This window comes from Anticarsia gemmatalis, chromosome 22 (assembly GCF_050436995.1).
Source record: "Anticarsia gemmatalis isolate Benzon Research Colony breed Stoneville strain chromosome 22, ilAntGemm2 primary, whole genome shotgun sequence".
In the NCBI taxonomy this organism is placed as follows: Eukaryota; Metazoa; Arthropoda; class Insecta; order Lepidoptera; family Erebidae; genus Anticarsia; species Anticarsia gemmatalis.
This window is the reverse complement of record NC_134766.1, coordinates 7047596-7074713: the sequence shown is the minus strand read 5'-3', so window position 1 is coordinate 7074713 and position 27118 is coordinate 7047596. Positions and strand designations below refer to the sequence as shown.

Below are 27118 nucleotides of genomic sequence, written 5' to 3'. Positions count from 1 at the left end.
TAATCCGGAAATTTGATAATGTGTCAAGGATTTTCATAAATATACAAACAACGGAACAAAAGGTATAAAACGTACTTAAAAATCCAAATGGTTTTACAAATATTTGTTACACTCAAAAGCAACCACATAAAACCCTAAGTGCCTAAATCGTTGAATTGAATGTATAATTAGTATACATTCAATTCAACGATTTAGGCACTGCAGATCCACTACAACGCGTTGAGGGCAGTTCGTAGCAAACAGCTACGACATCGGCTACGAATGCTACGCCAGCCATTTCACAAATCAAGTGCGATAAAAACTCAATCTTACTTATTTAAACATAGATGGCACCACTTTCATAAAAGTACAATCACATCGTTCCTTTTCATGCAGTTTTCCTATTTTCATATGAAAACAAGATGGTGGTAGTTATCAACCGTCTAACTAGATGGCGTTACTATCGATGCAGCCTGCGCGGTATTTCAAACGCGTCAACTAATGAGTTTAGCCGCGCAAATATTGATTCATTTACCGGCGAGCCACCCCAACTTCACTCAGTCCCTACTCTGCCCTTACATAGCACAATTATTTATTCAAATAACTACATTTACCTTCTTAAATGTAAAATCTGTCAATATGTTTTCTAATAAAGTGTTCCGTCTCAATAATATTTGATATTTTTACGTTTTTTCAAAAATAGTAGCAATGGAAGTGAATATTTTTTTTTATTTGGACGTAAAGAGGTAGTAATTATATTGTTTTAGAATGCCAAAACGCATTCCGTTTCACGTCGTGTATGCAACAAGTAAGTAATATTTATTAAAATATTTTTTAAATGCTTTATAAAGATTTTGTCTTTGTTTTAAGCGATTGAAGGTTTTTTCTTATGAGGACGTGGATCAAAATTATCTTGTTCTCAACAATTTCTAGTTCGACTGATCTATTATTTCGTTACTTAATTTCATTTTTATGTTCTAACAATAGTATATAGAGTCTATTCTCTACAATAATGCTAAATGTCATGAACTTCTACATCCAATTTGATCTTCGACATAAATATTTGATCTCTACAAATTGAGATGAGCTGTTAACGTTTTAAGAATCCTGTTTTACTTTAATTGGATTGTTTTTTACTTTTTTGTAATAGTCACGAATAAATAGCGTTTTCTTTGTTCAATTCGCTTCTGAAGTATTTTTCCCATTATCATAATGAGAGTGGTTAAATAAATTATGCTTTGTGCAGTCTGCTTTCCAAAGGGTTCTTTCGTCACAGTACTTATATTCCCTACATTTCATTGTCCTAGTTATTCCTATACTGTTTTCTGCCGTTTTAAATAATTCTTAAACGAGGTACCGATAAATTAAATTAGTATAATAAACTGTTTCAGACGGATCAAATGCAAGTCTAGACTGAAAATTTAAAGTAATATTCATCTAGAAGCAGATGAATATTACTGAAAATATCGTAGTTTAAGAAATATGTACTTCTTCGAAGTATAATTTATAAACCGATAACGATAATCGCTCTTTTTAAGAATAAACTGCTTAATTACATATAATTTAGCATTGCATTTTTTTTTCAAGTGATTCACTACTTTTCTCTCAAATGAAGGGGTATGCTAATATTCGGAGTGATTTTCGTCTTTACGCAATACAGGGATTTGTATAAACGATTTCTCACGAGTCTTATGCTTTGACTATTGCCTTACAGGAGCTCGGTAAAAAGAAAACACTCGTTTATTCATTTGAAGGCGCTTGATGGCCTAACATAATATGTATGTACTAGCTGACCCGGTAAACGTTGTTTTGCCATAAAAATTTAATAAAAAAACATTGTCCAGCGGACAAAATTGTGAATCTAAACCATTCTCAGATCCCCTTGAACACACACAAAAAAAATCATCAAAATCGGTCCAGTCGTTTAAGAGAAGTTCAGTGACATACACACTTACAGAAGAATTTTATATATAAAGATATACATATAGTTTATTTGTAACAAGAAGTACAAAGTAAAAGTTATAATCATAAACTATACCGGTCTTCCATCCAAAATTGTTCCTTATAATGTAATTTCCAACAATGTAACAATCCCCTAACATAGGTTTGGGAGACAACAATAATTTCTAGTATTACTACGATTAATCACAAAAAAGCCTTGAAAAACTACCCTATTATAAAAGAATCGATGTTTAAACAAATACACAAAAGTACACTCTATTTATTCACAGTTAGGTTTGTTATTCGTTCGTAGTAAAACAAATATAATTAGTTAGTAGTGTCAATATTTTATAATGACAGAGTGGCCATTAGACTAATAGGAAACATGGTGGACGCTAGTTAGTTCTTCATTTGTAGAGGTTAAAATAACACTAGACGTAATGTTTCATTCGTAATGGTGGTTTTATGGGGTGTGAAATTTTACGCAGACAGCTGACTGACAGCTGTAGTGGCATGTGATGGCCAAATCTGAGATGTCGATATATAGATAGACCAGCTGACGCGGCAAACATTGTTTCGCCATAAAAAATTTAAAAAAAAGGTGTCAAGTGGCATGAAAAATAGATGTTGGCCGATTCTCAGACTTACTCAATATGCTCACAAAGTTTCATGAGAATCGGTCAAGCCGTTTCGGAGGAGTACGGTAACGAAAACTGTGACGCGAGAATTTTATATATTAGATATATCGACATCTCAGTGCCTCGATTCTCTATTACTATCGACTACCGACAACCGAACTGTCATCGAGAAATTTTGTATGAAAATCTGATCAGCGCCTCTGACGGGTGTCGTAGGAAACATTTTGGCAGTACATTCTAAATGTCAATATTTCGATAGCTAGCCGGTTGTCGGTAGTCGATAGTGGTACAGAATCGAGCTACAGATAGATAGATCGATAGATTCCCGGGTAGAACAGACTCGCTAGGTTTTCTAACGTCTTAATTATCTACTATTATAAAAGTTATATACTGCTGATGTGTCTAATGCCCATTTGTAACTATATTTAATAGTAAAGGCAGGAAGACGCTTATGTATTATTATGAAGATGGTATTCTCTAAATTGTTGTCTAAACGCCTGAGGAATACAGAAAAATACAATTTTTCGAATGTTCTTAGAGACAATTATTTATGAAGTAAATTTTAAGTTGCATCCAACGAATTACTTAAAATAGAAACGGCTTTTAAAATACTAATAACCTAATACCTAACTGAAAAAAAAAACTGAATAATAATAATTATAAGAGTTCCGATTAGCATTCATTTCTTTACATTCTCGTGACACAGTTTTCAACTTTATCATCCGATGGGACCTTTTAAAACAAAAAAAAAGTTAAGTAAAAACTTCAATGAGATCGTTGTCTTTTTAAGCTCGAGGGAGACGTGACCTTTTTAACTTTTATTCTTTGTAATCCGAGATAACTCCGCGAACGTCTCTCACTAGTGAAATAAAGAAGAGAGATATAATTATTTCTCTGCTCAGTATTTTTAAACTGGGTTCCGCACTAAATAACTTATCCCCTTATTCATAAAGACACTATAAACCTATTTTAGTAAAAAAACTACTATAATATGTTTTCTCTTATTCATTTCGCTAAGGAGAGAAAGATATATTTTTATGAATAAGAGGGTTAATATTTATGAAAACGGGTGAGCATGTACGGGCTTGATGTTGTGTATGTATGTTTGTATTTACATTATATTGAAATATTTTCCGTAATAATGTTATAAGAATGTGTTTTTTGGCTGCGGGTGGGATTTTGATGCGAGTAGGCCAAAGTTAAAAGGTTTTTTGAGTTCTGGAAAATTCGGAGTTTCAGACATAAAATCCGTTATATTATAGAAATCATTGTAATACTTATAACGACAAATATACTTAATTATATGACACTGAAATTGTTTTAACCATATTTCTGTAACGAGTATCAATTAAAAGCTATGCAATAATATAAGTAATAAGTATGTTTAGACTTTCTATTAAAAAAGCTATGCCTACAAAAACAAACAAACAACTCAAATTATTCAAAACTAAAATCAATAAACAACCCACGTCAACCTGAACTGCTATAACCTTTTACCCTTCGATCGATCAGTCTGCATCTATCGGTAATTCTTTATGTCTTGATACACTATCATTATAACCACTTAAATATGCTTCGACCGAATCGGTTGATAAAATATTTAACTCGATCGATAGAACTTTCGTGCTTAATGCACCGATGGGGTTATGAAAGGTGTATAGACTTTGTTTTGATGTCGTGTGTACTTTATATCTGTATTCGTAATGGACGTTTTTATAGCGATTTGTATAGGAATTTGGAGTTTTATTACCTGTGATTTTGACAACCACGGTGGTCGTGTTTCACTTGATATTGCATACAAATGAGTAAATAAATTGGTTTTCACACCAATGACTTTTGAGGTTACGTGTGTATTAAAAAAAATCACTTGCTCTATCAGTGAAGGCAAACATCGTGATGAATCTTTGTATCAATTTGTATGCATAAAAGTTGTTTAAAGCATATCTTAGGGGCATTTATTGTCCACAAGCTGCACTTGGTCAGCGTGACATACTCAAGGTCTAAGAATCACTCCCTTGTGTAGCAATAAGTTGAAAAAAAAGCATTTTTTTCAGCAACACATTTCGTAAGACAGCATAATCGCCAAAATGCCGCCTGGGAGTAATTTTCCTTACTGCTTTTAATCTCTTAAGTGTACCTATATACTTACTTATATACATTCTCCACTTACTACCGTAATTACGAAGCTTTGCAAGTACAAAGGCATATTTTCAACAATCGGGAGCTTGGAATTCGTCCAACAACCTTGCTTGAACTCTACTTCGTTAATTAAAATATTTATATTGAAATACTATTAATATTGTTTGACTACATAGTTGAGATCGGCGCGTACATAATATAATATATGGGAATTCTTGAACAATTAATAAATGTTTTACTGAAATTACAGTTTCATGGCTTTAACATATTTTTATCCTGCCTCAAAAGCAATTTATTATATTATGTTATTACTTAATAATAATTTAAATAGGTTTTTTATATGTCTAGTTTTAATTATCTGGGTATTAGTACTTATTGATGACATAGGTTTTCGGATAGAACGGAGGGATGCTCTTTTTAGTTTTATGTTTTAGGAAATACGTAAAGTGGATGAATTCGTACTTTGATGATCAAACGATATTTTTTAATAGATTCATTGTAACTTAACTTAGGTAAATAGTCCTCTGTAACTCATAGACAGTCGTTAAGACAGAACATGGAGAAGTAAATAGTAGGTTTTGACGTATCTTCTACCTAAATGAGATTAAAAAGAACGACATTCAAGGCTAACCGATCAAGGAGATCATAACAGTTTTACAAAGTTGAAGTATTATTTATTTTTTAAACCCTATTTACTAGAATCATTTTACTATTGTTCTAGCTCTACTATGGCCGGGTCTATTCGTAAACTATGTGTAACGTTAAACTGTCTTGATTTTAGGTGAGGACAGCAACTACCCGGCATGCGAGCTGAACGCGCAGGGCCCGGCGGCGCGCGGCTGGCGCAGCGAGGGTCCTCCACCCCACGAGCTCCTGCTCCGTCTCTCACGTGTCACCTCTGTCCACAAACTACAGTTATTAGCTCATCATCAGCTTATACGTGAGTAGACAAATATAACTATCAGTTTTAATGAAACCTATCAAGGTTTTCCGGCCGCTATGAATTTGGAGTCTATGGAAACGGACGGTTTAAGTTAGAAGTCTACTGAAAATCAACTCAATGAACCTATCAAGGTTTTCCGACCGTTATGAATTTGGAGTCTATAGAAACGGACGGTTTAAGTTAGAAGTCTACTGAAAATCAACTCAATGAAACAGACGATAATATCTGACGGGAAAAACTCGAGAATATAATTTTATACGCTTCAGGCTTGGAGCAAAATGTACTTAAGACTTTTATATCAAATAAAGGCGTTGTAGTTCTACATTACACATTGCTTATACTTTGTCATCTTTCCCAACAGCGGCATGTGTAGAAGTCCTGGTATCAGGCGGGTTGGTGTCGGAGGGAGCGGCGACACCATGCGGCGCTACTTACACCAGCGTCGGTCGAGTCACTTTGGCGAGACCAGCACCGCAAGCCAGGACTAGGGAACTAAGGTATGGTCTTACTATGCCACCAACTTTGTTTGCGGTCGTAATGTTGATACATGATTTCCAGAATATATTTGATGAGTGCAATATATACGATAGAAATGAAATTGTTTTTTGCACTGATCAGTGCTTTAATATACTCATCATGGCTTAGCCTTTCTTCCAAACTATGTTGGAGTCGGCTTCCAGTCTCACCGGATGCAGCTGAATACCAGTGTTTTACATGGAGCGACTGCCTATCTGACCTCCACAACCCTTACCTGGGTTCTAACACGATACTCTTCGGTAAGACTGGTTGTCAGACTTTCAAGCTTCTGACAACTGTTAACGACTGTCAAAGGTCTTCGAAATTGACAGCCGGGACCCACAATTTAACGTGCCTTCCGAAACACGGAGGAACTCGATATGTATAAGATGGTCACCCATCCACAGAACAACCTCGGCAAGCTCAGAGATCGATCCGCGCGGCTGTTGTTAACTAAGCCACGGGCTCCTCTTGACGTGTGCTTGCTTGCTTTAATATACTAATAGATATTAATCATTGTGTGATGATTCCAGATCTGCCGCCCTTCCTGAACCAACTGTGGCACGATTTGTCAAACTTAGACTTTCTGGACCTCATCCACCAGCTAAAGATGATGATCAGGTAACTACAAAGTATTTAAATTGTTATTCTTATAATAATTCAGCAAAGTTCCTTGATATACCTAAGCAAAGTGGGTTACGTGAGACTAAACATACTTAGTTAGGTTGTTGTCGATAATGCGACACTGGTTTCGCAAAAGCAATCTCTTAATAATAAAGTTGTCTTAACAACTGGACTGAGTCTGAGTAAAGACTAATGAATCCGATGTAAAAAAATTATATTCGGACGCACGATCGGGGATTAATTCCAATACTATGCACTGTAGCTACATAATTCTTTCACTTCTACTTCCAGGTAGCCCTCATGGCAGTCAACGTCCTGGGCGAGGAGGCCGAAGCAGAAGAAACCACGCCCACAGCCAGCAAGGAGCCGGCGTACTCGCCATACGATGACCTTGCCTTCATCATGTACGTGGACAACGACATCGCTGATCTCGTCAGGAATCTCGATGAGAAGAAGAAGAATGCAGTTCAGGGTAAGCTAAAGGTTATAGTCTCTGTAGATTTATAGGCTTTTTAAAAAAATTACATTCTTTATTCCTGGCTACAACTAAGACTTTTCCCGCAGATTATAATAAAACAAAAGAACTTTGTTCGTCGCTTTAATTCGGTTCAATAACTCGTGATTTACGTATATATATTGCTAGAGCCAGAAAAGAACCAAACTCGAGTTTTATTGTAGGGAATTTTTCGGTTTTGTACTTAGTACTTAATTAAATAGTAATTGTCTCCTATTGAGCAAGTGAAACTATTTTTGAAGTAGTCAATTCAATGGCTGCAGTTAGCCTATCTATCGAGTCCTTAACCTAAGATACGTCGTACCAGTATTGCGTAATTTTTCTCATGCTAAAAAGCCAAAAGCACTTTTTATTTTCCTTATTTTTTTAATCTACTACTTTTTACTTTCAGAGGAGCGCTTCGAATACGCCCGCCGCCTAAAGTCTGCGGGTTCAGCTCTCGCGTCAGCCGGTATCCGCATCGGTCGATGGCGTCTGCGCAAGCGTACAGCGGCGGCGCGGGACGACTTCGAGCTGGCGCGCCGTATGCGGGATAGGATTGCTGATGCCTTGTGTGGCGTGAAGGAAGATCCAGCGCTTTGTAGACTGTTTGAGGAGGATGGGGTGAGTCAATTATTCTCATGTTACCTGCTTTAAGGACTTATTGCAATGAAAAATGCATAAAAATCTAGGAAAGTCACAAGGAAATTAACGAATTCAGTTTTTAGTAGTTAGTTTCAAAATCATTTAATTTTATGACTGCAATGCTCTCTGATCTCGGGTTTAGGATTTTAAAGTCCACTCTCATACGTGGCAGCAGATTTTTAGTAGTGAATTATTGCTGCTTCTGTAAAAGCAGATTATACAGCTGTTATGCTTTGTTTTTACACAAGGGCCTAAATCCCTTCATATATTTGCCTATTGAAGAATAAATGAATAAAAATACATATTACATAGAAAATCATAGAAATCTCTCTTAAAAATGTCTATTACAGAACTACCCCGGCAACCGACCGTGAAATAGCTGTAGATTTCAATACAATTATTCCATCTTTCTCAGCCTGACCGCCGCAACGACTCATCAATGCCGCAAGAGTATGACTTCTCGCACCACTTGTCTCCGTCCGTGGTCGCCGGCTCCCTCAGCCTGGACATACCCTCGCCAGTACCCCCCATAGACCCCGAGCCTGAACAAGAACCGGAGTATGTGAATGGAGTAGAGCATGGTGAAGAAGAGGAAGTCGTTAATATGCCTCCAGTAAGTGATATTTCGAGTAACATAGGTATATTATGTGCGTGGGTAGAAATTCTACAAGAAGCAAAAGTTTGTCAGTTTCAACTCACATATTGTTTGCGGAAATACAAAAAAATGCCTATGACTATTCCATTGCTAGGCACGGGTTTCACTGTGTTCACCGCACGGGCAAACGTGCGCATTGCGAAAAGAGTTAATATCAACAGTAGTTATTTCTAAAAAGATTTGAGATTTTTATTCATTGGAAAAACCAGCTACATACTCAGATAGAGATTTTTATTTTTCGCTACCAATGCGTTCCTACAAAATCAATTGAGTTCGTCATTCGGGAGAGATGCGAGGTCAAAAGCCTATTTTACTGTAGTCAGTCTTTTAGTCGTTAAGTTGTCTATAACAATACTTGTAATAGTACGAATAAACCATTATTTCAGTCACCAGAACCAACTCTTCAAGAAGAAATACCACCATCATACCCTCACCCGGAGCCAGCGCAAGCCGTCCAAGTGCAACTGATGCAGGAAGAGAAAGAAAGAATGGAAGCTCAAAAGAAGATAGAGGAAGAGGAGCTGAGGAAAGAGACTGACAGCCCTCGGAGGAGTGTTACACCTAATGCTGCTAATGGTAAGAACACCTGAAAATATTCCTTACCAATCTACGAAAAGCCGACATAGACCATTGTCGTTTGATCGCAAAATAATCAGTCATTGACTTAGCCCTAACCAATCTATAAAATCAACATGGAAGCACGGTTTTAAGAACCTAAACGAAAAAATATTGAACTTACCTTTAAAGTAAAGACGCAAACTAAGTCGGGTAAATGCCTTCCTACTTTACTTCAGACTGTCTAATCTAAAATATAATCTGTATTCAGTAAATTATTCTGACTCTTTTTTATTTTAATAATTTTCCAATAAAATGATAAACCTGTTTTGATCCTACTATTAAAGTTAAGTATGAAAATATTTGCGTCTTTTAGGTTCAGTGGTTCGTCGCAGAAACAAAAGTGCAGGTCCACGATCAACATTTGAAGCTTATGAAGAACGTTTACTACCTGCATTGAGACAGTACGTATAAGAAACCTCTTCATCAAAACTATTTGTTTACTAGACACTAGACAGGAATATCCTGAGAGACAATAATGCTTACCTTTGAAAGATTCGCACTTCGGATTCCGACTCCCTAAAAGTATTACAATTTCAAGTACATATATCAGGTACGAGCCAAATTACTTTGTGTGTCTGAATTAAATGCAAGCCGCTCTGAGGAGGCAGCAGGATAGCAGCAAGAATAAAAACGAGTGACGTCGGAGTACATGGGCAACGGAGATGTAATTATAATGGCGTCCATATGTCCTCAGTTCCCATACCAACGAGTACTTGCGCGAGGGTCGTGAGGAAGAGTGCAGCGGAGGCAGCGCAGCCACATCTCACTCCCGCTCCGCTCCGCCACACAAACTGAACGAAAGAGAGAGAAAACACGCTGCTTTACCTATACTTATATTTGGTTATCCTTTGGTAAGTATCAAAGGGAGCTCTAAACTAAACAAAAATGGAATTTAACAACTTCTTCTACATATAAACTTGATGTACTGCAATCAAAAATGCTTCCAATGCCGTATCTATCGCTAATGAAAGCCAACGAAAGGACTATCTCCCTGTAAAGCGATTTGTCTTTTTTCTAAAACATCATCTTACTTGTTGAAATTCTCACAAGAGTTTACGATAATCTTCCTTAAAATCCCAAAAAACCTCGAGCCCCGAATCCCCGAAACGCGAATTGATACTTCGAGAAATGAAAAGGAATAATTCGTTTTCGAATCGCGTATAAGACCCAAAATCTTAAGATGAATTTCAGAACTTTTTATCTTCTTTCAGGTTGAAAAGTTCTTCTCAAAGAACTACCTAGACAAAGAGGAAGGTCTATCCCGTCTCCGAGCTGAACTAACATCTCCATCCAATGGCAGTACGAAGACATCTCCGAACAAGACTGCTAGAGCCGCCGCTATACTCCTGCAGAGGGCGCTGAGGGACAAGGTCTTCTCTGTCTACAGTCAGGCTAATGAGGTCGTGAAGGTGCTGTTTAAGGAATTCGTGCCGGATAGGTAAGGAAACAAACAGTTTATTTCTTTCTTATTATTATGGTGTAAAGTAGCCATTTTCACTTCATTGTGACGTTGTTTGACGACTGTTGCGTTTTCAATTAGAATTTTACATACCGTCGACCCGTCTTTTGCGACTTGGCCAGAGCTAGGCTGGAGTTAGAAGATAGATCTTCTGACGTTAGCCTTGGTCGCCCGGGGACTGATTCGCTGACGACATGTAAACAGTGCGTCAATTGTTACGGTTGAATGTTTATCGTATTAATTTTGCTTTTGTAGGTAACTATCTTTTATCAGTTCACGGTCTAAAGAATTGCATATTATATGTTTTGGCGCCGTAACATTAGTAAATATATGGTCTTGTAAGATGATTAAAAAAACTGATTAAGGTTTAATATATTAGGATACGGGAATTTACGCGAACATATTAAATATGCAACGCGAAAGATGAAAAGTTATGGATTAAAGGTTATTATGCAGTCCTATTGTTCAAACATTTCCATTTCGATATAAAAGGCGATAATATGATGTAATTGCATAACTATAATCGTCACGTACCGTGGGAGCACGTCCTCGCATTTACCAAACCGAAACTAAACACGTTTTGTTTCATTTAATGACTAATCGTTTAGAAAAGTATGTGTTATTTGAGATCCAATATCAGTCGGGGATATAGCTCAGTGGTAGAGCAATCGACTGCAGATCGATAGGTCCCCGGTTCAAACCCGGGTGTCCCCTAACACAAAATCACGTTTCAAAGTGTTGCCTACTATTTTTTATGATTGAGAATCCTCCACAATGTTTACCGACTATTTTTCGCCTTTCTATTGCAAAAAATATTATTATTTTTGTTGAAAATTTAATTATTTTATACATTTCCCAAGGCCGCTACTATAATTAATATTGTATTCGGCTTTTAACTGACTTCAAAAAAAGGAGGAGGTCCTCAATTCAACTGTAAGTTTTTTTGGCATAAAACCCGCACTCATATTTTGTTCTTATTTCCAGGGTATGTGGTGCCGAAGTAGGTCGTTGTATAGAGAAGCTGTTACCAGAACTACTACGAGCATGTGGAGACCCTGCACCACGGGTCCACTCCACGGCCCAACACACAGTACTTACCGTCGCTGATTGTCCACAAGTCAGGTGCGTAGATTCTTTAGTTTAGTTTAATATCCTATCTTTAATCAATTGGAGTTAGGATTAATCTTTTTCTATTAATTTAAGAAAGTTAAGGGGTCTTTTGACAAATTTGAAAGTTAATGTGTTTGAGCGGTTGTGCGGTTGCGCGCAGAGGTCTCGAGATCGATACCTAGTCGGGTTAAAAAGTACTACTTGCAATTTTCCATCTGAATAATGTTGTTAGCCTGGTTGTCAATTTATCTATATAAGTATATATTTAGAAGTATATAAGTATGTTTATCAGTTATTTGGTTACCATAGTACAAGCTCTGCTTAGTTCGGAATCAAATGACCGTGTGTGAGTTGTCCAATAATATTTATTTATTTAATTTATTTAATGAAAGTTGAAATCAGAGATCTCGGTGCCTTGGAGATCACGTATTGCCATGCATAGCTCTACGCCTAACTTAATGGCTAGTTAAAATAAAACTGGCCACCATGTCAAATATTAGCCAAACTGTATTATTCTGTAAATTCTAAAGTAAGCTATATTGTTTGTATTTCAGAGCCCTCCACGTAATACCACAACAGCTGGTGCGACCAGTAGCGGCTTCCATGCATCCTCGCCTCGCTCTCTCCAGGCTGCAGATGTTAGAACAGCTCATACTCAGTCATGGCATCTCCACGGATAAGAACAGGTGATTGACCTTACATTATTTTATTTCATTTTGCTTGTGTATTAACCTAAGTACCCCGAGAGATATATTATTATAGTTCGTAGTGTGTCGGTTTAATTTCGAATTGTTTTATCTGTACTTTTATCAAGTTAAGAAAAGATGGAGGTTCTCAATTCGCTTTTTTTTTAACATATTTCGTTACAGTGGAAAACTATGGGGGGGGGGGGCTTTGCCCAGCAGTGGGACAATACAGGCTCACAATAATAATAATAATTTCGCTATAAGTTGATCTATTCCTAAAATATATATTAAAAAAATTGGTTTGCGTCCCGTACCGGAAAGGGGACACCCGGATTTCAACCGGGGACCTATCGATCTGCAGTCGATTGCTCTGCCACTGAGCTATATCCCCGAATGAGTAGTACGACTAAATGACGCATGCCAATATGAACTATGAGTCATTTGTTTTATAAAACTAATGTAAGTTTTATGAGTCTATAGAGAAATTATTTGATAATATTGCATCGTTCATACAATAATTAATACATTTTCCTACTAGCTAACCCACGGGTTCCGATCGCTTATGAACTTTCTTCCCTTAATATAAGGCTGATATTGGAAAGTCATCCTTGAATATGAAAAACAAAAGGGTTTTCAATTATGTCTCTTATTCACCATGCTTATATAAATTGAAATCGATTTTGCCGTGATTGCGTAACAGGCCGACTGTCACATTTTATGTGCTCGTATTTAACTTTACTAGATGTCCTCCCGCGGCTTGTCCGCATGGGAATTCATCCCCTTCGGAGCAGTAATTTCCGAAAATCCTCTTTTAGTGTTTCTCTACACTTCCTAAGGAATCTTCATATCATTTCAACTTTCTACGTTCAGTAGTTTCGGCTGTGCGTTGTCCATCAGTCAGTATACTCGTATACTAATAACTATCGATTAGTGTTGCCTAGGGTTCAGGGTTTGAACCCACGACCTTCGGATACTTGAACCAAACGCGTTTTCCTGCTAACCTGTTCCTACAATTTCCTATACTCTTAATTCCAGTGGCCTAACAGTTCGTCGTCTAGCCGAGTGTGGAGCGGCCGGAGCCCAGCACGCAGCTGGGTCAGTCCGCGCGGCCGCTGAACGCATACTGTTAGCCGCATACGCTCGGTCGCCGAGAGTTGTACGAGCCCAGCTACCTCCAGATGATGCCGTGACTCGGAGGAACCTGATTTATAGGCATCTGTTCCAACAGTTTGATAGGATTGATATGCAGGTATGGTGTGTATTCACATTTTTTTATATTATTTCTTAGTTGTTTGAATATCCCAATTTCTCTGAATATCACAATGGAAAAGATTTTGTATAAAACAGGTACCTATGCATAGAAAGGTAAAGTTTCGAATAATTAATCTGTCTAAAATTCCAGCTTTTACACCAACCATTGTAAAATATTATTAATTTTAGGTCATTAATTATTATGAGGTCATTAAAACAAAAATTCTTTGTAAGTACTTAAATAGCCTTTATTTTAACTTCTTACCCTAGAATATTACAGCCTTCATTCCTACTTTGGTAACTTAATCGTCTAATTTTTCCCTAATTCCAAACTATTTCCATTATAACTAGTTCGTTATTATTACTTTTACCTATTTACCTATAAAACACAAGGTTCTAAAAATCTAAAGGTTATGATCTAATCTTTCAGAAAATGCTAAACCAAGCACCAACTGAAGAACAGATCCTAAACGGAACAGACCAATCAGCAATCGACAACAGTATCGAGACGGCCAGCGTCTCCCAGTCCACTCGCAGTGGGACCACCGTCAGCGGGATGACGGCATCCCTAGGCATGACGTCATCAATCGGGGCTACGTCATCATACAGCCTTAAATCAATGACGTCAACTGCTAGCGGCGGAACTTTAGCACCTTCGAGTATCAGTGGAAGCTATACCACGTCTAAAACAAAGAGTAGTCTGAAAAAGTCACCTACTAAGAGGTATACTCCTACTACTAGCAGGACAGCGAAAGACCTTTCTAATTATCCGGGTTATAATAAGCTGAGGTTGGATAGTGCTGTCAGTCCGAAGCACTCGCCGAGGTCTACTTCTTCTGGAACTGAGAAGGTGAGTGATTCTCTAACTATTGCCCAGGAAATAGATGTATTCTCTTAAAGTTCTGTGTTATTCTTTAAACTGCTTTTTAACAAAAGTTGAGAATCATAGCCAGTATTTACCCAATTGCTTTACTCTACCTAATTGCCTGCTATAGTTTCTTGAAATCGAAATAACTTACCCGATGACCATTGATTCTTGCACTTATGCTCCAAAAATTCTACTCCAGGTACATTTTCAAGAGAGCCAAAGCCAGTCCCAAACCCCTGAACAAGTGGTCTACCGTCGCACGAACCGCAACAATGAGAACCGTCACTCCATGATCCACTACGACCACGAACCTTCGAAACCTCAGCTCAAAGAACGACCAGTCACTGTTTACGAGCCCTTACACCTAGACTATAGGGACTCTCCTACCTTAGGGTCACCGAAAACCTCCAGAAATGACCTTCGGAGTATGGACTCCTTACCAATGGATTCTCCACAGATGTCGAGGAATGATTTAAGGTGTGATTCCGACTGCAGAAGCCTGGATTCTCCGAAGGTTAAAGCAGATTATCTGAGGGAAGGAGTGCTGGAGTCTCCAAGACTGGTGGCTGGGTTGAGGAACTTGCATCTTGATGAGCATAGCCAGATGGATGAGAGCGGGTATTATAGTCCAGGTAAATGCATACACTTAGGTTTAATTCTTGATAAATTCCGTAATTTGATAATAATAGATTATATAAAGTTGTGCTTCTTAAATTCAACTATAAAATATTTGTGCATCAGGTCGGAGACACCAAGCAACCAGCAGTGATGAGAGGCACTACGAAGGGTATGATGTCGGTGGAGTAGACAGTGCCGATAACATACCAGATCCTATAAGTTTACAGTAAGTATGAACACATACACACATAATATATCACCTAAAACTCATGAAGCCTACTTACACTTATGACTACTCGAATCCTTCCCTTAAATTTACTTGAGCCTGTAGTCTGGCCATCAATTAAAAATTCCAAAACGACATGATGATTTAGTTCAGGCATCTGTTTGTAAAGACTTTCTGTGATGTTATTACACTGTCTGATCTTGTTCTTCTTCTACGCTACTCTTAATTTCGTGGTCTTTCTTCAAATGGTAAACTGTATTGTTTCCAGTACGACGTGCAATTGGTGTGGTCGTCGAGTGCGAGCTGATGCGCTGGAGTCTCATTACTGGAGGCGCTGTGTGCTGTTAGCGAGGTGTCCACATTGCCGAGTTGCGCTTGAAGCTAGGATGTTGCATGCGCATTTACTGGGTATGTATGTTATTTAGCATTGTCTGTTGTAGTGGTCGAAGTGGTCAGAACTATTGCTCGCGAGGGTCGTTGGTTCGACTACTATAGGCTCGATAGGAACGTAAACTTCTAGAAGTATCGAGATTATTGGTACCAGAACTGGATATGATTGGATAGATGGAAATATAATAAGTTGTTGACGAGTGTTTGGCTGCAAACTGGACTCATTAACACACACAGTCTCACACACTCGTGCTTTCCCCTTACACCCGTGAAGAAAATCGCGAGCGAAGAGCGCGCTGCTTTGCCGTGCGTAATCCTGCACGCTCCTAAGAACGCGGCCTTTAGACACACACTCTATCGCATAGAGTGTGTATGTAAAGGCGGCTATTGAAGTGTTAATTAGCTCTGTTGCACAGCGGTTGATTTAATTTAACATATTATTCCTCTGATCACAGTGTAAATGTCTACTAATTTCAGAGGAATGTTCGATGAGTGAGGGTAGTTGGAAAGCTTGTCATAAATGCGGTGCCGCGCTCCGAGCTGATGACTCCGATTATCATGTCAACTGCATGCGTGAGTACACATACAGATCCAATTTATCTCATAGTTACTAACGTGGAATTGAAAAGCATAGCTACATTAGTAGATACTATTTCAACTGTAGAAGCTTTTTTATTGCATATTAAGCACATAAATACTCTAAAAGATAAGATTACAAGAAAGAGGAACTACATGTTACGCAATCCTAAATATAAAGTCTAAATGTAAACCTAAAATTTTATAGTCACGGCACTACTATTAACTTCTACATTCTCCTTAGGACATACTCGTAAATGCGACGATAGTTGGAAATACTAGATTACCCTTATAAATGGTTTCCAGCTCTCGGCATGGACGAGTGGAAGTGTCCCTACTGTTTCACCAACGTGCTCGCGCGGGACTTGCCCTGGCAGCGCCACCTGATGCAGTGTCCTCGCAACCCCAGGCTCACACAGTCCTCATAGTGCAGGGACTTGCTGCAAGAGGTGTTGTGTCTCAGCGCCTTTGTACATATTTGTATGTGGTAGTACTTGGCAAGGGATCTCGAAGGTTCGTGGTGTAACGCTAGTGAAGATCTGGTAAGATATTTATTGAAGAGAGAGAGGGAATTACGTGGTTAATTATCATGTTGAATGAAGGAAAATCCCATCCAGATTCCAGATGGTCGATATGAAGGAGCGCTTCGGTATTGAATATGGTTTTATGAGAGTAAGTCGTAGTTGAGAATCGTGTGTCAAAGAAATTGTTTTGACAAGTAAAGGTGGAATTTCGCGTCGCGATAGAGGCATGAAACCAAGACTGGATACCGCGGCTGCCACTTAACTATAGCTAATGCATATAAAACAGTTCGCAGGTGAGACAGGAGACAGATCATAAGTAAAGGCGGCGGTTTGCGACAGAGGTAGGAAACCAAAACATAAGACCGCGTCCGTCATTTAACTTTAAGTAATGCATATGAAACACTTCGCAAGCAAGACCAGAGAGGAGACATGTCGTTAGTAAAGGCGGCGGTTCGCGTCACGACAGATAGGAGACTTGAGGCATAATACCGCGTCTGTTACTTGACTATAGGTAATGCATATGAAACACTTCCCAAGCAAGACCGACACAGTAGACAGATCGATCGTAAGTAAAGGTACTGTCGCAGTCTCCAGTAGCGGTCTCATGTATCGGTCTTTTTCTGTCTCACTTGCGAACTGTCACCTTAATATCGAGATGATTAAAATAGACAAATAACGTCGTGTGGTGATCATCAACTCGTAAGGACAGACTGTATAACTTTGCGTAGTACTACCATGTATAAGGAAGAAACTTATTTACTTCTTCAAATTCAGTACTTTACGTCAAGAAAGTGATTATATGATTTTTAAAATTACGTCTAGCTTAATAGGTTTGACTTATTATTATTTTCACAGATAGATATTTTTTTAGATAAGAAACTAATCTTTCAACTCCTGAAACATTTCAAAACAAATCTTTCAATTAAAAAAATATGTTTATTTGTTCTTTGTCGTAATGCAGAATAAATACGTAGATAAAAGCACATTACCCTCCTTTGCGTCTCGCAGTTAGGTAATTAAGTATTAAAACTATACGAAATATGAAACCCAACAGTATTGGCATTTATACGTGACATTTACTTCTTATTAGAAATTTACAGTTGCCATAAAAAGCAGATAGTTGTAATTTTAAAAAGTCGATGCAAAATTTTGATCAAATTTTTAAAACGCTCAATCATAACTCGTTTATTTTTTGAAGACTTTAATACAATCATAAAATTGGCTCAAGAATTTAATGTAAAGAAAAATCTCTAAATTTTTCAATTGTTAATCGTATAAGCACTTTCTTAAAAAAATACTAATCACTTTTATGACCTACCTTCGATAAATTAACTAAAAAAAATATCTTTATTTTTAGTGTAGCGCTGGTAATACCAATGTCAAAAATACTTATGAATTTAAATTTATTTTTTATTTTTTCAACTGCTTAGCAGAAAATGTATTTTGTAGATTTAGAAATCATAAAATATCGTCACTATTACGTTGATTATTATAGAAAATAACCTATTTATTTCAAATTCAAACTCTAGAGTAGATAAATAAAAAAATACTCATGAAATATATGATTTATATATTACAGCTCGCGTCAAATTAATTTAAGTGTCTGAATATAGTCGCAAACCACTTCAAGGAAATACAAAAAATTGAAGAGATATGCGGTGGGACCTAAACCACATGGACGTCCATGAAACGCTAATAGCACTCCTCTACAAAATCCCTTTTTCCTTCCTCGCGGCGGCTTGCAGCTAGATTCATGCACACAAAGTTATCTGGCGCGTGTATCACTAAGTACTATCGCATCCGTCAATTCTACTTTCCACTAATATTAAGAGAGCACTGCTTTTTAGTCCGTTACTTACCGTCCAGAAGTATATGGATTCCGTCTTAGACTGCTCATTGATTTCACTAGAAATGTGGTTCCACTTACTGATAAAAATAAGAATACCGTTGCTGAAATTGTACAGCTAAAAAATAAGATCAATATAGAAAATATCCACAAAATATTAAATGCTAACTTACACATACCAATTACGAGATTACCGATAGACGAGAAATCATATTTTAATCACAAAATAGTGGAAAAATATATCTATGGGAATTAACTCTGCAATATAACCGAAATAAATCTAGTTAATCTACATTATCAGTATGTGGAATCACAAACCGTGTCTATAAAATTACTCTTAAATTATAATATTGTGCAATAATCACTATACTAATGGGAATCGTATTAAACTGTTTGGAAAACGATGGAAAATGAACACCCTTCACTTTTGACGCATTATAACTTCTAACGGAAACAAAATCTAAAGAAATTCCAAACGCATTTTACCGTTGCATTTTTATAATTGAATATTTTATTATTATCATTTATTTATTCAATAAAATATTGAACATTATTGCACATTAAACTCTCAAAAATCTTTTTGCGTTACTCGACCAAAGATTATGTGTAAATCACCATTATTATGAGCTTTTTTAAAAGGTACAAAACAACTGTTATTATATACCTACTTAAATCTTATTCACAAACACACTATAAACCTATTTTAGTTAAAAAGCAGGGGCGTAGCTACGGCCGTATCTGCCGTATCAATTATACGGGGCCCCCAAAAGTGTGTAAGGAAAAAGAAATAATAATAATTATTATATTTTTTATTATTATTTAATATAATTTTCTTTTGTGAAAAATCTTTACCCCCAAACAATATAAGGGCCCCCAAACAATTTTTATACGGGGTCCCGCCAATGCACGCTACGCCACTGTTAAAAAGCTACTTTAATATGTTTCGTCTTTCTCATTTCGCTAAGGAGTGAAAAAAACAAAACACTTTATAAGCCTTTCATAACTTCATATATTTTTATGAATAAGAGGGTTACTGTCTTACTAACAAACGTCATGAAAGCTCTAATTAGTTATACAGTGCTTTGTCTCTTTCAATCAATACTGAAACTGTATATGAGTAAAAAAAACAAAACATTGTAGGTACAACTAATCAAAGCTAACGCGACGTTTATAACTGATACAGTTACTATACTCGAGCCATACCATAGACGTGCGAGCTACATTACTGTCATAAGAATCCTAGGAATGTGTCAATGTGTATGTGCGAGCGAGAGAGTCCGTCGTGACGTAGTTCGCACGTTTGTAATAACTCGAGGGTAGTATTATTATTCATGGGAGTTTTAGGTCTTTAAATTAGTTTTACTTTGTCATTCGTTTTTTAATTAGTATCTAAGTTACTATCATTTACGAAATAATTGATCTCATAGCAAAATAATGTACATCTTAGAATTTATTTATTTTATTATAAAGTATGTTAGTCAAATGGATTTAAATTAGGTTTAATTAATTTCTAGACACTGTAGCATTAAGTTTAGTATAGATTTAGTCGTAGTTTAGGATGTTATAACTAGTAAGAGTTGTTTTATTTAGACTTTGTCTTCATTTTGTTTGTAATTTTACTTTTGAAAAAAACATTATAATAGTATGAAAAAGATAATAAGAAATTTGACGTGTCTTATCATATTTTTGGGGCCTTTCCTGATGTATTAAAGCATCTAACTTAGATTTGCAACATTTGCAGCTAAAATTTGAAGGTTTGACTGAAACTTTTGAGTACATTTTCCTACTTAAAAGTACCGAATATTAATGCCCATCTTGCATGAATAATGATGTAACACAGTTTGTCACAATTATTGTACTAAGTAAACCTTATGCTCTTAAATTTGATACCCAATTTTGGAAGCAATTTAAGATGTACCCAATATACAATTTGATTACGCTATTTACTCTCTACTTTAGCGACAGAAGATAAATTATTTCTGCAGAAACTAATCTAAAATAAACGTAACCCATTACTGTCCTACTGCTGGGCAAGGACCTCCTCCCGGAATAAGGGAGGGAAACTAACTTATGCTCTGGTTTACCGGTTATTATTCCTATTTTATAACAAAATATTAATTTCCTACTATCTACTCCTAATTTAGAATAAGTAGCGATTAATTAGCTTAAGCTTCAAAAGACCACATCACCCCACTGTGATATTGGAGCGAGTTGCAATTGATAATGGTTTTTAGAGTGGGTTCCCAGTTGTTGGTATAGATTTAACTTAATTGTAAGATGCCTTAAGGTATAGTATGATGTACGGCAGTTACGACGTTTCGAAATTGGGGCACTTGACGACTTGAAAATTCAGTTCTTAGACTGAAAGGAGATCATCCAGGCTCCATACATTTTTGGGCCTTTTTTCAAAGTAGCCAACAAAAAAAAGTGGCATGTATCGATAGAGCTAGCCATTTGAAGCAATAGTTAGTACCGCACGAAACCGGTAGGATCGCTATGAACCGAGTTATACAGGTTTGAAGATTCATAATATTCATTTCTGAAAGTGCTGTGAAACATAAAATAATGATTGATTTTGCTAAAATTAACTATCTAAAGCAATTTTTATTGTGAAGCGACCACTCTGAAGTTGATTTAAGGCCGTAAGCACACGTATCAACTCGGAAACGGGTCGTCACCGTATCAACTCGAGCTCATCAGTATTATTTGTATGTAATTCCCTACTGTAACACACTTATCGGAATCGTTATGTGATCGCCCCGGCTCACGACGATGGGAGTGGTGCGTATGCGCATTATGCATATCGATAGCTCTATCGATACATGCCACTTTTTTTTGTTGGCCGGCACTTTGAAAAAAGGCCCAAAATGGATGATCTCCTTTTCAACTGAATTATCATTTGGTGATTCCTTGGCTGAATTTTTAATGGGAAACTCGTTGTTGGTGTTTCGATGGAAAATGATTCGTAATCGTTTCTGGTCAATATTTGTGTACGGTTTTTGATTGTGTGTATGAATGTATGTCACTTTGAATGTGGAAAACCACACAGTGATTTCTGATTGATGACAATTGAAGTAGTGGTTACTTTATTTTCGCTTTCGATGTTTATAGGTTACCATATTTTTCATGGTTTCTGTGTAGTTAATAGTTCTGGTAATACTTAGGTCACTATTTATATTTTGAGCCTTGACGAATCTGATTGTTTTAGACCCCATTTGGTGTTTTCATCGTAAAGTTTGATCTTTTTGACTACTACATTCCTAAGAAAGTTTTGAAATCTGCGCTGAAAATATTTTCAATATCGTCGATCGAAAATTGTAAGTTTGCGGGAAAATGGCATTAGGATGTTAACATTTTCGTGCAAATATTTTTTACGACTTTCGACGTGACTTATAGAAACAGTCATGTCTATATCGACTTATTTATTATTTTGGTGATAAAGTCTGATCCTTTGAAAATTTAAAACGCCAATAAATAGAGTTCTATCATGATTATTTTTCCATCACCAATGAAATTCCTGAAGGTCGACCAAGGTCACCAGTTGTCTCCGGAAAAATTGATGCTGTGCGAAAATTAATTATGCATTTTAGTTTCCTGATACAAGAAAAGAATGACACAAACCTAAACATTATTTCCACTCTTAGATATAAAATATTAGGTAACAACATTTCCGATTAGAAGATTTTTTCTAAATGAACCAATTTTTTTTTTACAACAATTCGATAAGGTCCTCACGCCGATTAGTGCTAACAAATGCTTGAAAAGTACATCGTTTGGCTTCAAAATACGTGTATCAAATTGTGATAAAACAGGGATTTAGGATATAATGCGCATGAGCCCAAAAATAAATACCAGTCGACTTTATGGAAGTTTTAAGATGAACCAAATCCAGAAAAAAATATTCGCGCTTGAAGCACTTCGGAACAAATGGTCCCTTGATTTTTTATAAAAACTTTGTTACGCTGAAAAGTGCTTTTAGAAAAATGCAGAATGGTTAATTCTTATTGATTTACAACCAAAAATTTACCTAAAGACTGGTTTAAAATATGGAAAAATCACAAAATCCTAGAGGTTGAGCTCAATAAAAACAATGCCGGCCGTAACGCATCTCGCTAAACAGTCGGCTATTATGTGCACGAAAAAAACTAATTAATGAGTTTCTCGTAATGCCGTTACAGTTTGACATCAAATGACTTTATTTAGACCCAAAACGTCAAAAATAAATACCGTAAACATTGATTTTTCATCGCCTCAAGAAACAGGTTATGTTTTTAAACACCCTGTTTTTGAGGGGTCTGCGGGAAAGAAAAAAAAATATTAAAAAAATATTTCGATCAGATAAAAATCTATCTAAATCATGCATAAGAATACCCGAGAACACGATAAAGTAGTTTTCACTCACACGTTTACCGTTTTTCATAGTTAGGCTCAAAATATAAGTAGTGGCCCACGTATTTCCTAAATGTGTGTACTTCAAAATCTTTCGCTTCACTTCTTTTCTATGCAAATCTCTTTGTATATACTGGAATTTTTCCCGTGTACGTCTCTTTCCAAACTACAAATATTGTACATTTTAATATTTCAATTGCATTTTGTATAGATTCTTCTATTTTTTCCACGATGTGTTTAGAAATTTAAGTAGATATACGAATATTGACCAATACATCAAATAAGCTAATTTTAAGTGTCACCTTGTTCCTGCTATTTTGTTATTTATCTTTATCTTTTTGTATGAAATCCTGCAGCTAATTTTCAAAATGATTCCTAATGCTCTTTGATATAGCTTGAAAACATAATTGTAACATCCAAGTACACGACCTTAAAGCTCAAACAATTTAATAAATCCAAATTACCAATTAAAACGAACTATAGCCGGGTCCTAACTGAGCGAGCAGCCTCGCGTGGCAATATCTCGGTCTCGCTCATTTCGATCTGAAAGAAAAGAGACCTAGATATAGCTTCGCGAGGCTGTTCGCTCTGTCAGGACCCGGCTAACAATATACTTTACACACTAAAGTGAAGTAAATAAGTAGTTTTTCGATGTCAAATATTATATGAAAAACTATAACATGGTAATAATAATATCCTTTACGATTCAGTACATAAAAACTTTCTTGAATAGCAATATTCGGCCCTTTTAATGATTTTTTTCAAAGTGCTAAGTGCTTCGTTCCTGCTCTAAGATAATATGTATTAACCAATTAAGTACCTTATATATTTCAAGTATACAGGGAGTAAAAATACCTTGTTACGTTGTTCCTAACCTTTGATATTTAATAAAGATTTTTGTATATTTTTACAAATCCATTTGACTAATGATACTTTTTAAGATACTCTATCATTTGTGTTTGTAAAAGCAATTATAATGACCACAAAATTGTACCTAGTTATAACACCTTTGTGTAAATGATACTCAGTGGAAGAACAGCTTATGTCACAAAAACTATTCTGTACCTAACTATCTTTTGTTTACACAATCTGTATCTATGCTTTTCGTGTATTATGTCAGTTTTATGTATTTTATTTTAACAAATTATTGTGTTTGCGCGTTATTTAAACTGGCTGGCGTTCACTATAATTTGAGTGTATGATATTGATTTTTACGACACGATACTTATGTTACGTACACAGTTTGTAGGTACTTGGCAATAACACATAGTACCTAACTGTAATAAAATAAATAATATTGATTTGTTCCTAACTATAAGTAGGCACTGGTTTGACGTAAAGATTTGTTTGAGTGGCAATCGTGAAGATTGATGCGTTAGAAATATAAGTGGAGATTGCATTTGTTTTCTAAAACATACTTTAGTGTTTCTTGGCTTGACAATTTAAGTATATGCAGTTTTAACTACGAGAATAATTAGGTACTTAGAGGCCTAAAAACCGCGCGAATAGTAAGCGTGGTAGCGAAAATAAAGTGTTTGTCTATAATGCTCGGTTTCTGAGTACATTTAGCGGTAGTTTATTTTCAATAGCGTTTATTTTATATGAGTTTAAACGCTATTGAATAGATTAACTACCGCTAAATGAACCTCAGAAACTGGGATTTAATCAACGTTGCTGTATATTGGAAATAATAAGACTTTAAGTTACTATATTACTATTCGCGCGATTTTCAAGCACCTTTTTCAGCTTTGGAGATGAATTTGTCAACCGATTACTGCAAAGATTTGCAATGTAATGTTTAAAGTATAGAAATAGTTAATTTCAGCAAGAGTTTTCCTGTAAAAATGTTTATAGAAATAAAAAGCTAGTCTTCTAAAAATGATTTTGCGCACAAGAAATTAGACAAGAATTACGCCAACGTTCTTTAAGAAGGTATTTAAAAAATTAAGTATTATTGTAACTAATTGGACTGATTGTAAAAATTTGAGATTCGATTCGACTTTTCTGCTTTGATTTCTATTTGACGCGTACCTAGCTATAGACTGCGATTAGCTCGAACATTTTATAAGTTGAGATTGACAGATACGTGAGACTATTGCTATTTTACATACATGGCCACATACACATTACACATATATAAAATCACGCCTTGTGCTCATAGGGGTACTAAAACAGAGAACAAAGAAAGATTTGGAACGATCGTTACAAACTTCCCTTGCTTCATTAACATCCACATCTTATCATACAGGACCACCGGTTACGACAACTATCTACGCGATCTTTTTTAAATACACTTTTACTATTTTAATCATACGAGTATAATATTTATATTTTACTGTCCTCTACTAACGTTTAGTTGGTCACTATTATTTGTATATATAGATATATATATTGTGTTGATCCTTTTTGTATATATGTTACTGTAAAAGCCCGAACGGTGGTAACTCCTAAGATTTTCCGGTAACACCTAAGATTTACCAACTCTCAATGGTAAAAGTCCGAACAAGCCGGAGTTTAAAAACTATGTTGCGGTCTTACGGTGCCTATATAAAAAACTCCTTCTTCATACCTATGTTAGGGTATAATTATACACCGTAACATAGTTATAAAGAGGAGTTTTGGGCAAAGCGACATGGGTAGGTTAGGTTAGACAGTAACATATATATTGTGTGATCCACTTTTGGTGGTCTAAATCGCATATTCATGACACCGGATGTCTAAAATGCAGTTTGTGCATTAATAGTATTTTCTCAATGTTAAAAAAAATGTCAGTCTAACATAAATGTGCCTGGCCGGGCGGCAAAACCGAATATGTGTAGATGAACTGGGCACAAGCAGAACTAGTGAGTCGAGTCGGTTTTGTTCGATAAATATTGGCGAACCGAATATGTGTAAACACAAACCAAGCCTATGATTCTCATTCTGTCTGTCAATCTCAACAAATACTTCATGTTTTTGATCTCTCTCGTCTCATTTATGACAAGATTGTTAGATAGTTGTTGCTTCACGGACTGTCAATTGAAACGGAATCGTAAGGACTGTGGGCCCGACACTGATAGGTTTATTTACTTTAATAATATGTGCAATAATTCATTGTTAATTTTTTGTTAAAAATGTAATTGTATTTTGTTGTTTTGATTGTCATTAGAACAGTTAGTTTTACTCATATTATGAATTATTTTATGCCTTACTTTTGAGCAAGTTTTGTAGGAATTCAGTTGTTAATTTTGGTTTTATCGATGTACCTACCAAGATATGTAAAAAAAAGGAAAATTTCCAAATTGAAAAAATATTTTGATTGTAAATAATAAATATTCCTAACAGATCTCAGATTTTATATTTTACAATTGATTTTGTAAACAATAATCGAAATGGTAAAGTGATGATCAAAACAGGCAAAATGTTTTAAATTACTTTACTAGGTTGTTATTTAATTTATTTATATTTATGTTATTACTGTATAAGTTTAAGTACTATGTATTGACCCCAAATGTGTTAAACAATGATGGGCTTTAATGCGTACGAATAAGGGTTGTTATCGCAAGTATGCGAATGATATGGAGCGAAAGAAAGAATAAAGGGTTTCTTAACAATTATAAGTGTTTTATTTGAAACTGGTTGACCTTAGTTGGGTTACATGCTGAAAGAAAAACCGGCTAAGTGCGAGTCGGAATCGTGCACGAAGGGTTCCGTACCAAAAAAATACAAAAAAAACACGTTTATTGCATGGGGACTTTGCTTTTTTTTATATAACCCATTACTATCCCACTGCAGGGCAAGGGAGGGGGAAGGTTAGGCCTTGAGTCCACCACGCTGGCCAAGTGCGAACAAATGTATTAAACAAATTTTAGGCATGCAAGGTTTCCTCACGATGTTTTCGTGGGAGGTGCCAACTTAAACCACGCGGCTATCACTGCAACGACTCTGAATACTTATATATTTTTTAATTTTCAGAATGTGTTGTTATAGCGGCAACAAAAAACA

General features: G+C 36.1%; 1 protein-coding gene and 2 non-coding genes across 3 annotated transcripts; 2 read left to right on the top strand and 1 right to left on the bottom strand.

The window, feature by feature from the left end:
• The first annotated feature begins 396 nt into the window (after window positions 1-396).
• LOC142982685 (centrosomal protein of 104 kDa) lies at window positions 397-26727 on the top strand. Its single transcript, XM_076129318.1, has 20 exons — window positions 397-787; window positions 5479-5637; window positions 6002-6137; window positions 6690-6777; window positions 7072-7252; window positions 7686-7897; window positions 8334-8531; window positions 8960-9149; window positions 9505-9592; window positions 9886-10042; window positions 10403-10629; window positions 11635-11772; window positions 12315-12446; window positions 13482-13695; window positions 14128-14547; window positions 14765-15197; window positions 15307-15409; window positions 15678-15817; window positions 16277-16372; window positions 16682-26727. The coding sequence occupies exons 1-20, from the start codon at window positions 748-750 to the stop codon at window positions 16801-16803; spliced, it is 3474 nt and encodes a 1157-aa protein (XP_075985433.1). The 5' UTR covers window positions 397-747; the 3' UTR covers window positions 16804-26727.
• TRNAC-GCA (transfer RNA cysteine (anticodon GCA)) lies at window positions 11293-11364 on the top strand. Its single transcript has one exon. It is a non-coding gene; the product is annotated as a tRNA-Cys (tRNA).
• TRNAC-GCA (transfer RNA cysteine (anticodon GCA)) lies at window positions 12766-12837 on the bottom strand. Its single transcript has one exon. It is a non-coding gene; the product is annotated as a tRNA-Cys (tRNA).
• Window positions 26728-27118: the final 391 nt, after the last annotated feature.

Bases quoted from the DNA above. Each gene is read 5' to 3' on its own strand.
- LOC142982685 (XM_076129318.1), top strand. From the start codon at position 748: ATGCCAAAACGCATTCCGTTTCACGTCGTGTATGCAACAA. The intron at 12,447-13,481 runs GTGATTGACCTT...TCTTAATTCCAG, and splicing joins ATCTCCACGGATAAGAACAG to TGGCCTAACAGTTCGTCGTC. The intron at 15,198-15,306 runs GTAAATGCATAC...TTTGTGCATCAG, and splicing joins GAGCGGGTATTATAGTCCAG to GTCGGAGACACCAAGCAACC.